Below are 13,968 nucleotides of genomic sequence, written 5' to 3'. Positions count from 1 at the left end.
CGTTTCAACTGAAAATACAAAACTTAGCCGGGCATGATGGCGGGTGCCTGTAATCCCAGCTACTCAGGAGGCTGAGGTGGGAGAATCACTTGAATCCGGGAGGCAGAAGTTGCAGTGAGCAACTTTGCATTCCAGCCTGGGCAACAAAGTGAGACTCCGTCTCAAAAAAAAAAAAAAAGTAACTACCATGACTAATGGAAAGATATTTTGTGACCCATTCTTCCTTACACTAACATATTACTTGAAGGAGTGCAGGCCACTCCAGGATTTTTGTTAGATTTTTATTTGGATCACCATCAAATTCGATTACCATTACAGTGGTTTAAACCACATGGGCAGTGTCACTGAATAGTTGCAGCCTCAATCACTAGACAAGGCATAACCTAAGGAAGGCCCCTAGGATCTCAGGAGAAGCATGTGATTTGTATCAGCCGGTTTGATAGAAGGTTGTGCTGATCTGTGTGTTTGCACACCTGTGAGGGAGGTCTGTGTTTGGGAGTTGGTGTTGATGTCATCAGGCACGTGGGAATAGTTCAAGACTGGCCATGTCCATGTGAGTTTTTTTTTTTTCTTTTTTTATTTTCTTTTTTCTTTTCTATACTGACCTACTAGATAAAGTTTTTTGTTTTCATAGTGAGATGACAAACTCAGCCACAGGTCGGATTGCCAGCCACAGTTGCTGCTTGACTTAGGTGGACCATATGAATGTTTGCCAGGCTTTGGTGCCTGGCAAACAAAGAGAACATTGTTTCCCTTCTCTTTACATCTCCAGGGGCCTAAGGTGTTCCTTCCCCAGATGCCAGGATTGTTTCTTTCCTTCCATTGCTACATAATTAGTGTGTCCTACCCTAGTACCTATAACTTCACCTTTTCTCCATTTATTCAATATCCAGACCTTTTAATACCCAAGGGCATTGTTAGAAAATTGACAGAGGCCCATTATGTCTTCTACCTTGACACATGTGTGCCACTGTAGGGGGACTTTAAAACCACTGTACCCAACCAAATGATCATTAACTTTATGCTGTAGCACCAGGCCATTCCAACAAGGCAGTCTAGTGACTGAACTAGAATTAAGTCCGAATTACATAGATAGCCTCCTCCTCCCAGCTGATCTGGGCTTTCTGTAAGGCAAAAGATGAACCATGGCCAGAAATGGTCAGGGAAGAATCTTAAATTTTCAAAATAGGTTTATATAACCCTCCACCCCTTCTTCCTGATCATTACCCAGTTGGTAGGCAAAAGGAGATGAACCCTTTCTGAGAATGGCTGCCTTAGGTGACCAAACTGCTTCACTAAGGTGTGCAGACCGGGAGGAGGTTAAAAACAGAGTCAAAAATCTTTTTGAGTTGATCTTTGAGGGAACTATTCAGTACTTGACAATATCATGCCTGTGGATGGTAGGGAATGTGGGAGGTCCATCGAAATACCTTGGCTATTGACTGTTGACACTGTTGGGTGGCCGTTGTGACAAAAAGATATGCCACCGTCAGACTATAGATGGTTTGGAAAGCAGAAAACCTGGCAGAGCTTAGTTCCAAGGGCCACAGTGGTATACACAGCGTCAGATGATTGAACTGGAAAAGCAACATCAGCACTGTAACCTGAAAAAGTATCAGCAGTAGCAAGGTACTGATGAGAGCCTGGGAGAAGGGAACAAAGTCCTAATGTCAGTCTCCCAGGAGCAGGTGGGGTCAGTGCCCCTTGCAACGTGGTTTCCTTTACTGCAAGACAAGCAGGCCAACTTTTGGCAGGAGTCACAAGTCTGGCACGCAGTAGTGGCTTCTGCCTCAGAAACATGTCGTCCCTTACATTGTGCCTGGTCCACGATGGTAGATGTTTCCATACCTGTTGCATGAATCCAGGTGGCTATGGCCGCAGTCTTGGTGGTGCAGGCTGGATCAGCAGCTTGATCCCAGTCAGTCTTGTGAGAGTACCTGCCCTTAGTGTGGGCACCTACATGAGTGATCCAGTCTGTCCTCATGGCAGGCAGCCATGATGTGTTCACAGTTCTCACTTTCATCTCTCAGTATTTAGTCTTCCAAGTGGCATACCAAGTGCTTCAATCCTTACTGCCGTCAGCCATCCAGAGTTGTCATTGGGGCTAAGTGCCTGGTGGGTAACATCAGTTTTTAACTCAGCCTAATCATTGGTGAGCCAGGCCTAAGCATTTAGAGGAACCCTTGTGAATCAGGGCCCTACTGAACCAGCAGCTCGGCTTCAGGCAGTGGAGAAGGTTGTTTCTCCCAAAGTGGGAGCTGACACTTCTTCACGGAAAACCAAGATGCCTCTAGGGCCAGCCTGGCTATACTCTTTTTTTTTTTTCCCAAAGAGATGAGGTCTGACTTTGTTGCCCAGGCTAGAGTGGAGTGGTACAATCATAGCTCACTGCAGCCTCAAACTCCTGGGCTCCTCCTGCCTCAGCCTCCTGAGTAGCTGGCACTACAGGCACGCGCCACCACATCCAGCTAATTGAAACAAATTTTTTAAGAGATAAGTTCTCACTATGCTGCTAAGGCTGGTCTTGAACTCCTGGCCTCAAGCCATCCTCCTGCCTCAGCCTCCTGAATAGATGGGATTACCAGCTCTATTCTTGAATGTACTATTTCCATGGGATCAGTGAGGCTTGTAAACCCTTCCCTTGTTATCAGTAGATTCCCACTGACCCACTCCAAAGTGGGAATACTAGGCCAGGGAGTCCTGAGGCCTCTATGGGTCTGGCAATCAATTTCAAAGCGTTGAGTAGTTAACTAAGAGGTTAATAGCTGCCTTTTTAGAAAGGGTGTGCTTGGTACCTATGTCCAGCAGGTGGCACTGTGATTCTGGTGCATGGCTCTCAGTACGCCAACAGCCAGGAAGTTTTATTTATTTATTTATTTATTTATTTATTTATTTATTTATTTATTTATTTATTTGAGATGGAGGAGTCTCAGTCGCCCAGGCTGGAGTGCAGTGGCTTGATCTTGGCTCACTGCAACCTCTGCCTCCTGGGTTCAAGCAATTCTCTGCCTTAGCCTCTCGAGTAGCTGGGATTACAGGCGCCCGCTCTCACGCCTGGCTAACGTTTTGTATTTTTAGTAGAGACAGGGTTTCACTATGTTGGCCAGGCTGGTCTCAAACTCCTGACCTCAGGTGATCTGCCCGCCTTGGCCTCCCAAAGTGTTGGGATTACAGGTGTGAGCCACCGTGCCCAGCTGCCATGAAGTTTTTAAACCTGTGATTTATTTCCTTTCCCTTCCAGGGATGTGGATTTTTATCTTCTGGACCACCAGGAGAGGACAGGATGACCTGTCTACACACAGCAGCCCTTGCACAGGATAATCCTCTTTGACACTTATGGGATCAGTATCAGCTATACATTTAACACTAGAAGCCACAGGAATAGTACACTGAAGAGGCCCAAAGAGCTCTGCCTGGAATGTCACTTTAACTTCCCTTCCCTACAGGGAGCATGGCTCAAACGTTACCAGTTTAATCTGGACACTTTTTCCCCTTGAACTAATGCGTCTAGAAGGCCTGCATCAGGGGCTATGGTGACAGCAAGCCAGAGATTTTGCCATTTCCCAGTTGGAGAGTGTGGCGGTGCTGGATGCAGGAAGTGAGGAGAAACTTTTTCTCTTCCTTTAGCTGTTCGCTAGGCTCAGCAGCATATGACCTCCCCAGTGTTGCTCCCCCAGGGTTAAGACGAAAGCGCTCCCTTTAGTCCTTGTGCACACTGCTACAGCTCTCCCTGCAGTTCTGAGTGTCTGCAGTAACCTCTGTGCCTAGCACATCCTCCCCGCCATGAGACACGGTAGAGTGGAGATGTGGGACCTCATATCCAGCAGAGCCCTGAGTTTGCCCCTCTCCTCCCTGGGGCTCTCCAGCATTGGGGCTCTCCAGCATACTAGGATGGGTGTGTATGACCTTCAGTCCCCTTTAATCATCTCAGTCTTTTTTTTTTTTTGAGACGGAGTCTCGCTCTGTCGCCCAGGCTGGAGTGCAGTGGCGCAATCTCGGCTCACTGCAAGCTCCGCCTCCTGGGTTCACGCCATTCTCCTGCCTCAGCCTCCCGAGTAGCTGGGACTACAGGCGCCTGCTACCACGTCCGGCTAATTTTTTGTATTTTTTTTAGTAAAGACGGGGTTTCACCATGTTAGCCAGATGATCTCGATCTCCTGACCTCGTGATCCACCCGCCTCGGCCTCCCAAAGTGGTAGGATTACAGGCGTGAGCCACCGCGCGCGGCCCATCTCAGCCTTCAAAGCAGCTGCGGTTGTGGTAGAGTGGGAGGGATCGTGGGACATAAACTGAGAGAGTGGCTCCGAGCCAGAAAGCAAGGCATATTTGTATTTACTTTTGGCTTGAGTACACAGCTCCCCCAAGGATCTTTCAGTGTTTTCATTTTACTCAAAGTTCTGTCTTATATAGCAGGGTCCTATTGCCGCACCATTTGTTGAAGCGTTGGAGACTTGTTGATTGAGCAGCTGCATCCATATTGCCTTTTGGCAGGGGCTGCTGAGCTTGCTGCCATTGTCATGATCACTCCTCTTCCTCCTTTTGCCCAGACCACAGGGCAATAACCAGGGTGACATTCAATGGCTTGTTTCAGTCCTAGCTCTTTCCATCAGTCTCTGTAATAGTGGGACAGTGGGGGACTCTCACTACCCCATTGCCGGCCCATGGAGGCCCTCATTCTTTCTCTTACCGAAGACTGTCTCTCCTCCTCCTATGCTTGTCTCCACATTGTCAGGGGCTGGGGATTTTATCTTAGCTACTTATAAGCCAATAAGTTAGCCTGTCACTGTCACTGTCACTGTTGTTTGCATGCCGAAAGAAGACAAAGTCTTGGGTCAGAGACAAAGGACTTTATTTCTCATGGCACAGCAAGTGGGATGTGCATCAGCATGTTGGCATCAGTTTCTTTTGCCCCTAAGTCCCACGTGGTGCTGAGGGACTGGATAAATGCTTGCACATGCAGAAGGTTGCATCACAGCTGAGTAATATTAAGCTTGGGAAATCTGCTGTTTTATGGCAAGCAATAAACAAGACAGCCCTCTGTCTCAGAGGGAGATACTAACTCTTCCCTCAAGGTTGTTTACTGCAAACATAACCTTAGAAATGACCTCGGGAAAGATGGATCGGGACATTGCATTCTTGGCATACCCTGAAAGGCCTGGAGGAGCACAAGAGAGCCATGGAGGACTGTCTCTGCTAACACAAGCAATAAAAGCCAGAAGGAAATATGAATGTTACAACTGGTTTTACTTGGGAAACTTTCGAAGTAAAAATCTGGAGCCCAGGCCGGGTGCAGTGGTTCACACCTGTAATCCCAGCACTTTGGGGCGCTAAGGCAGGTGGATTACCTGAGGTCAGGAGTTCGAGACCAGCCTGGCCAACATGGTGAAACCCCATCTCTACTAAAAATACAAAAATTAACCAGGGGCATGGTGGTGGGCACCTGTAGTCCTAGCTACTTGGAAGACTGAGGCAGGAGAATCGCTTGAACCTGGGAGGTGAAAGGTGCAGTGAGCCAAGATTGCGTCACTATACTCCAGCCTGGGCAACAAGAGTGAAACTCTGTCTCAAAAAACAAACAAAAAACAAAACAACAACACAAAACTGGAATCCTTTTGTTAGTATGTTCCCAAACAGATTTAAAAACTAGGACAGTTTAAATAGGGTCCAGCAGGGATGGTACTTTATAGTCTACAGAATTCTCTCACATGTGTTACCTGAGTTGAGCTCTAAGGCCTCCCTGGGAGGTGGGCAGGGCAGATAATATTATTGTCTTAGTTTTGTAGATGAGATAAGAGGAGTAGAGAGAATGAGTGATTTTGCCAGGTTGTGCCATTAGTTAGCAGTGGAGCTGGGACTGGATCTCTCTTTCTGCAAATCAATTTTGTTATGCCGCTTTGAAGTTATTTCTCTCTTTGACCTTACCATGCCAGTGTCCTCATCGCATGTCAAGCAATGTGTTTAGCAGGTGCTGAAATAGACCTATTCTTTTGCCTATCTTGGACCCACCGAGTAAGATATAGAAAGAACCCTAGATTTTTAGGTAAAGCATGTTTTCCCTTTATGTAGTAGGTCACTAATGACTGCTCATGACCTGGGGAATTGATGACTACTAGAAAGTAACTCTTCTTTTGAGCTGCAGGGAGAAAATAACAAATAGAAAAGGCCAGGCTCTGCTGGATGACTTGGCTGCCTTCCCAAAGCCCTCATGTATGGTGTAGAAAGGTGTATGTGCTTGTATAAAAGAGGACTTTGCATTGTGTTTGAAAGCCTGTTTATTCAAATCGCTTATTTACTTGCAAAATAACTTAAGCAGTGAGGATAGGTTTTAGATGTGGTCTTAATTTAGTAAGAAAACCTTCAACTTTTATATACTAGTTAGTATAAGATCAGCCAGATCACAGTTAGCACCTTACTTGTCACAGGGTTGCTGAGCAAAGTGAGACTCCTGTGACAATCATGGTTTATAGTCTCAACCCTGACCAATAGCCCGACAATGTCGTAATGGACCTTGTAATAGCAAATGTTGTCTCAGAAGTCAACAGACTTGGAAGAAACTTTTTTAATTTAAATTTTTGTTTACACTGGCTACTTGGAGACAAGAAAACTCTTTTTTTTTTTTATTTTGTTGAGATGGAGTCTTGCTCTGTCGCCCAGGTTGGAGTGCAGTAGCGCCATCCTGGCTCACTGCAAGCTCCGCCTCCCCGGTTCACGCCATTCTCCTGCCTCAGCCTCCTGAGTAGCTGGGACTACAGGCACATGTCACCACTCCCGGCTCATTTTTTGTATTTTTAGTAGAGACGGGATTTCACCGTGTTAGCCAGGATGGTGTCGATCTCCTGACCTCGTGATCTGCCCGCCTCAGCCTCCCAAAGTGCTGGGATTACAGTTGTGAGCCACTGCGCCCGGCCAGAAGAAAACTCTTACTACGAACCTTTCCATATTATCAGAAAACTTCTTGTCCTTTTAAAATAAATAGAAACTCAAGATACAGAGTAAGTATATGTATATTTAACTCAATTGGTAACTGGCTGGTGAATATTTGCTCACCTTTCTCGTCTATCTAAATGAAGACCGGTGGCTAGCTTGATGTCTTTCTTCCTCAAATCACTTGTGTCAAAAGATTTTTTTTTTTTAATCCAAACTTTTGCATTAATTGTTTGAAATGCACAGCCTTTAATTTTAACCATGCTTTATTAAGGCCATTTGGATTTTATGATAATTTTAAAATTCTTGTTTTTCTTTCTGTGTTTCCTTTAGTTGGGATGAGACTCACTTTGGAAAAATGGGAAGTTACTATATCAACCGTACGTTTTTCTTTGACGTGCACCCACCTCTGGGAAAGGTGAGCAGTGTGGTGAACAGCAGCTCTCTGGTCCTGGAGGATCGTTCCTAAGGGCTGGAGTCACATCTTGATTTTGGATTTGGGGCTTGTAGAAAGAGTTTGGGACTTGTAGAAAGAATTTTCTGATGTTTCAGACCAGCTACTTTCATGGAAAATCTTTGGTGTTTTTTAAAGGGTCCTCTGGGCTCGGAAATGGAAAGAGGGCCCATCAGCTGAGGGAGGGATGAACAAAAGTGTGGCACAGCCATACAGTGGAATACTATTTGGCCATATAAAGGGATGAGGTTCTGATACGTGCTACAACATGGATGAACCTAGAAAACATGCTAAATGGAAGAAGCCAGACACAAAAGGTTACATACCCTGTGATTCCACTTATATGAAATATCTAGAACTGATAAATCCACAGAGACACAAAGTAGATTAGTGGTTGCCAGGATCTTGGGGAGGGAGGATTAGGCAGTGACTGCAAATGGGCGTGGGGATTCTTTATGGGGTGATGACATGTTATGGAATTAGGTAGTGGTGATGATTGCACAATCTTGTGAATATACTTAAAACCACCCATTGCGCACTTTAAACTGGTGGATGTTATGTTATGTGAATTTGTCTCAATTTTAAAAAAGAAAAAAGAAATAGGAATACACTGCATGAAGCAGAAATAGCTCAGGAGGCTGATGTCCACGTGGGGCTGACTTCTTTCTCCCTTCCCATGCCCAGCATACACATTGATCTGTTTCTCTCACATGTTTTGCCATTAGAAATTCCACCAATTAGAATTCACTTTACTCTTTTTGTGTTTGTTTGTTTGTTTTGAGACAGCCAGTTTGTTTCGTGCCACCTAGGCTGGAGTTCAATGGCACAATCTTGGCTCACTGCAACTTCCGCCTCCCAAGTTTAAGTGATTCTCTTGCCTCAGCCTCCTGAGTATCTGGGATTACAGGCGCCCGCCACCATGCCCGGCTAATTTTTGTATTTTTAGTAGAGACAGGGTTTCACCGTGTTGGCCAGGCTGGTCTTGAACTCCCAACCTCAGGAGGTCCACCCACCTTGGCCTCCCAAAGTGTTGGGATTACAGGCATGAGCCACCGCGCCTGGCCCATTTTAGTCTTTTAAAAACAAAAATCTCTGAGAAAGCTCTCAGATTAGCTCTGGAATTCACGCAAGGCTTTCTTCCTAACTGGAGACTGAAATCTTGGGCACCAAGGGGACAGGAATTTTCCTGTGAGGAAGTGAGGAGGGATTTTGGAGCATATAGTACTTGGCGGATAAAGGTGGGAGCAGGAAAGCCAGGAGGAGGCAGGGATAGTAATCTTTTATCAAAGATCACAAAGATCACCTATGGTTGGGCTTAAGGAAGCATGAGAGCAAGGGCCCAACAGGGCGGAGGGGTGGAGAGGGAGGTAGAACAGGTAGCCTATTTCAAAACTGGCTCTGAGCCCAAGAAAAGTGTAGCAAGTATTATGCCTCTTCCTATCTCTTTTATACTATAACAACAATAACTATACTATAACAACAATAACAAGAACAATTAAAAACATTTATTCTGTTCTGGTCACCTTAGAGGCATTATCTCATGTAAGCCTCAGAACAACCTTATAAAGTAGGTATTGTTGCATCCCCATTACACAGATGGGGAACTGAAGGCAGATAAGTAGTTTGCCATAGGGAACCAAGCTAGGAAGTGGCAGAATCAAGATTCAGACTGGCGTAGAGCCTGCTCTCTTAATCGTGACACCACACTACCTCGCAAACTTGCCTTGGCTCTCTCCTCAGACTACATCTGTTACTACCATAGAATTAAGCAACAGACGTGTTGAGTATTTGCATGGAGCTCGCCTGGGAACGAGACTTCTGATGAAGATTTTTCATAGGAAACCCAGCCCAGTGTTTCTGTGGGGACTGCTTATTCTTTTTTGGAGTTTTCCTGGTGCTCAGCGCACTGTGGACATGTGCACAGGACTGGCTGATTTGTTTAATTTACCTAAGCCTTAGGCCAGGCACGGTGGCTTACGCCTGTAATCCCAGCACTTTGGGAGGCTAAGATGGGCAGATCACCTGAGGTCAGGAGTTCGAGACCAGCCTGGCCAACAGGGTGAAACTCCATCCCTACTAAAAATACAAAAATTAGCTGGACATGGTGGCACACGTCTGTAGTCCCAGATGTTTGGGAGACTGAGGCAGGAAAACAGCTTGAATCTGGCAGGTGGAGGTTGCAGTGAACCAAGATCATGCCACTGCACTCAAGCCTGGGCGACTGAGCGAGACTCCATCTCAAAAAAAATAATAAAATAAAATAAAATAAAATAATAATATACCTAAGCCATGCCTTCCTCACATCTCCTTGCCCGTGTGAAGGGAGAAGTGTGAGGGTTCTCAGGCTGCCCTCAGGGAGTGCATCTGCACCCCTAATTTATCTCGTGTTCTGTCTGGTTGAAAGAGAGTGATGAGCAAGCTGGAAACCTGTGAAAGGGCACAGTAGCTTCTGCAGGTTCTGAGGCCAAGCCAGTCAAGGAATCAAAACCCCTCCAAGTGGCAAGCAGGAATTTTTTTCCTTTGCTACTGAGGCCGAGACCCGTTGCTTCACATTGGCCCCCAGCCCTGGGCATCTGGCAGCTCCAGTCCTACAGGAACTTAAAACATAAAAAAGCCTGCACATAGCAGAAAATGCAGTCAGCACAGAAGGAAGTACGAGGTCAAAAGCCTCCTTCAGAAGGTGTCAGAAGCCACCACATTTCTAGTCCACAGAGGTAACCACAGTCATCTTTGTCAATAGTTTCTTATATTTCTCTAACAATTTTTTATGCAAATAAAAGCGTGTATGTTTTTATATATGTACATATGAACAACACATTATATATACACACAATTCTTTTTAAAAACTCAAATGGGATAAGACTACAATTGTTCAGCAACTTGTGTTTGAAACATGATATATCTTCTTTCCACATTAGCATATGAAGATGTGCTTCATTCTTTTTAATGGTCGTGTGTCATTCTGTTATGTAGATGTGCCATAAGTATTTACGCCTCTTCAGTTGGTGGGCGGCATGTAGGTTATTTCCAGTTTTTAGCCATTACAAAAGATATTGCAGTGAACATCCTTGTACATATATCGTTGTATAGTTGTGAAGGTATATATGAAAAATTCCCAGCAGCCAAGCTAAAAAATCAAAGAATATACACATTTAAAATTGAGTTAGATATTGCTAAGTTTTCCCGCAAAGATGTTGTAATCATATATATTCCCACCAACAGTGTATGACAGTGTTTTCTTCCCCACATCATTGCCAGCACTGGTATGATCATACTTTAAAAACTTTGTTGGCCGGGTGCGGTGGCTCATGCATGTAGTCCCAACATGGGATTTGGGAGGCCGAGGCGGGTGGATCACCTGAGGTCAGGAGTTTTTGAGACCAGCCTAGCCAACATGGTAAAACCCCGTCTCTACTAAAAATACAAAAATTAGCCGGGCATGGTGGCAGGTGCCTGTAATCCCAGCTACTTGGGAGGCTGAGGCAGGAGAATCGCTTGAACCCGGGAGGCAGAGGTTGTGGTGAGCCGAGATCGCGCCACTGTACTCCAGCCTGGGTGACAAGAGCGAGACTTTGTTTCAAAAAAAAAACTTTGCCAATTGGAGAGTAAAAAATGACATGTCACTGTTTTTATTTGCATGGCTGTATGAGTTAGGTTGAACATTTTTTCATATGTTTATTAGCCATTTGTATTTTATTTTCTATGAATTTGCCATATTTTCTAGTAAGTTATTCATTTTTTTTCTGTTGATTTGAAAGAGTTGTTTAGTTAAGAAATTAACTTGGGGCCAGGCGCCTTGGCTTACGCCTGTAATCTCAGCACTTTGGGAGGCTGAGGTGGGTGGATGATAAGGTCAGGAGTTCAAGACCAGCCTGGCCCACATGGTGAAACACCGTCTCTACTAAAAATACAAAAATTAGCTGGGCATGTTGGTGGGTGCCTCTAATCCCAGCTACTCGGAAGGCTGAGGCAGGAGAATCACTTGAACCTGGGAGATGGAGGTTGCAGTGAGCCAAGATTGTGCCATTGCACTCCAGCCTGGACAACAAGAACGAAACTTCTATAAAAAATAAAAAAACAGCTGGGCGCGATGGCTCATGCCTGTAAGCCCAGCACTTTGGGAGGCTGAGGTGGGTGGATCACCTGAGGTCAGGAGTTCAAGACTAGCCTGATCAACATGGTGGAATCACGTCTCTACTAAAAATACAAACAAAAAATTAGCTGGGCATGGTGGCAAGTGCCTGTAATCCCAGCTACTCTGGAGGCTGAGGCAGGAGAATTGCTTGAACCAGGGAGGGAGAGGTTGCGGTGAGCTGAGATCGTGCCATTGCACTCCAGCCTGGGGGACAGAGCGAGACTCCATCTCAAAAAAGAAAAAAAAGAAGAAATTAACTTGGAGCTACTTTGAACCGTAAGGGAACTGAGAGAGAACTGAATTTTGAGTGTCTGCTAAGTGGTTGGTGTAGTGTTAGGTGTTTACTTAATGGCATCACCTCTAATCCTCACGCCCCCGGGAGGAAGTTTTTATTACCTATAGTTCAGAGATACTAAGTATTGTCCGTGATCAAAGAGCTAGAATATAGGGCACTGAGGTCCAAACCATCTGTGCATTTCTTCACCCCAGACCAGCCAAGCAGTCTGGAAATGTATGGTCAGCACCAGGCAAGCTTGTCCTGCGAGATCCCAGGTGAGAAGAGGCATCCATTTGTTGCCACTTGGCAGCTTTAGTTCATCTAGGTATTTGGATGACCCTGTCCGGACCCTGGGGTCCCCGCCTTCCTTTTTAAAAGCAAGTCTTTGTTGTCTTTTTCGGCCAAACTTTGGCTTCTGTACCTTGACCTGGAGCTGTAGCGTGGCTCTGTTTAGAACTACTTACAGAAAATAGTGGGTTAGTTAGTAGTCTAAATCCAAGTCCCACAAGTGTAGCTAAGAGAGACTTTCCCCACACAGCCAGTGTATTCCCTCCTGCAACCCAGCCCGCCAGAGCCCGGGGGGTCAGACTGGAGCAGCCTGGGGCTGTCCCAGATGGTTGGCATTTGCCAGCAGTTTTTATACTTCAGCTGCTTCTGATTGCTTATGCGAAAAATAGAATTTTACAATGTTGATGGCCAAGGAAATATACAAAAGACACAGCCGATCTTGTCAAAGGTTTTGAAGGGTTCATGACTCACAGTCTCAATTTCTAGTTGATTTGTTCTGGTTTGGGAGGTACCAACGTTGCCCTCCTTTGGAATATTAGGAATGGGAGAAACCAGCCTCTGGTCTTTGGCAGTTTTTCTCTTCCCCTCTGGGCAAATGCATCTGTCTTTGCATTCCTCTTTCTGGTTTTCTTCCCTTGTCTTTATTCCTGGTATGTAGCTCCTTGGTCCCTTTTCTCCCTCACCGTGACTTGGAACCTCACTTTCCTTTCAAGAGGCCAGTTCCCCAGCCTCTGCCCATGACCCAAGAGCTGCCCTGTTTTATTTTACACTATCTGAAGGGAAGCGGAATAAGAGGGCCCCTTACTGACTCTGCCCTTCAAATCGTGGGGCTCTTTTTCCTTCCTAAGTGTTTAGGTTGTGCTGTTCCCAGAACTCAGCCATAATACAAGAGAGGTTTTGTTTCAAGCAGTGAGCTCTATAGACAAAAGATTCTTTGCTCTGTGGCAGCTGCAGGAGAAAATGTCGCATCGGCAACATTTTCTATGGACAGTTGTCAAGGGAACCCAAAGTCTGTGGGTGCAGCTGGAGGGAAGTTCAGAGGACAGAGGAATCTTCTCCTAAAGGCTTCTCATCTTTTTGTTTGTTCTTCTCTCCTTAGATGCTGATAGGTCTTGCTGGCTACCTGAGTGGATATGATGGTACCTTTTTGTTCCAGAAGCCTGGGGATAAATATGAGCATCACAGCTACATGGGAATGAGAGGAGTAAGGCTTCCTGACTTGATATGGACTGACTGAACCCTGGGGCCACACTAAATCAGAAATGTTAATAGTTAACAGCCCTGGCGTGGTGGCAGGTGTAAATAAAGGGACTCTGGGTGGTGACGAGAGGGGAGGATGATCAGACCCTCCCTTGTGGTGTAGATAGTCAGAACTGAGGTGAGAAAGAAGGGAAGAGGAGGCCGCAGATAATACAGAGATGACATAGATAGGAGCAAGCACGCATTGTCACCTGCTGCCCTGCCCCGGTGTACTGTCAGACCTCAGATTGGAGAACAGCCTGGAACCCGGGCAGTCAGGAGTCTCCTGCAGCCCCAGTGGTGCCTCCATGCACTGGCACGCTGCCTGCTCCTCCCCTCACAGGCACAGCTGCTGGAGTGTTATCTACATCTCGGAGCCTTTTCTGAAGATTTCAGCATGCCCACACCCTGTCACCATGTTCCTGTGTCTTTCCCAGTGAAGGTTTCAGGCACACAGAATTTTCCAGCCTTATTTGAAGGGAGGCCAAATGTCTGCTCCAGTCCCTGTGTGTCCTAATTCACAGCACCAGCCTTGGTGGAACATGGCAGGGCCTTAACACCCAACTCTTTGGGAACCCCGAACGTGTGGCTGAATGAAGCCAGCAGAAGCTGACCTCCAGTGTGGACCTCTCAGAGAAGTTTGCATTTACA

General features: G+C 45.9%; 1 protein-coding gene across 14 annotated transcripts in view; it reads left to right on the top strand.

Annotated features, from left to right (window-relative positions):
• POMT2 (protein O-mannosyltransferase 2) overlaps window positions 1-13,968 on the top strand; it is a 46,095-nt gene that overhangs the window by 2,301 nt on the left and 29,826 nt on the right. For 9 of the 14 annotated variants that reach the window (XR_012416033.1, XR_010588576.2, XR_012416035.1 and 6 more), the window contains exons 2-3: window positions 7,258-7,342; window positions 13,178-13,282. The exons of 2 other annotated variants lie outside the window; for them this stretch is intronic. Coding sequence is in view for 5 of the 12 variants with exons in the window: in XM_065549131.2 (XP_065405203.1) it covers window positions 7,258-7,342; window positions 13,178-13,282 (190 nt within the window). In the remaining 7 variants the exon portion in view is untranslated. The remainder of the gene's footprint in view (window positions 1-7,257; window positions 7,343-13,177; window positions 13,283-13,968) is intronic. 3 more of the 14 variants (XM_073997956.1, XM_073997953.1, XM_065549132.2) reach the window with 2 other exon arrangements.

Source organism: Macaca fascicularis, chromosome 7 (assembly GCF_037993035.2).
Source record: "Macaca fascicularis isolate 582-1 chromosome 7, T2T-MFA8v1.1".
Taxonomy (NCBI): domain Eukaryota; kingdom Metazoa; phylum Chordata; class Mammalia; order Primates; family Cercopithecidae; genus Macaca; species Macaca fascicularis.
The sequence above is the reverse complement of the archived record's forward strand: the minus strand, read 5'-3'. Positions and strand labels throughout refer to the sequence as shown.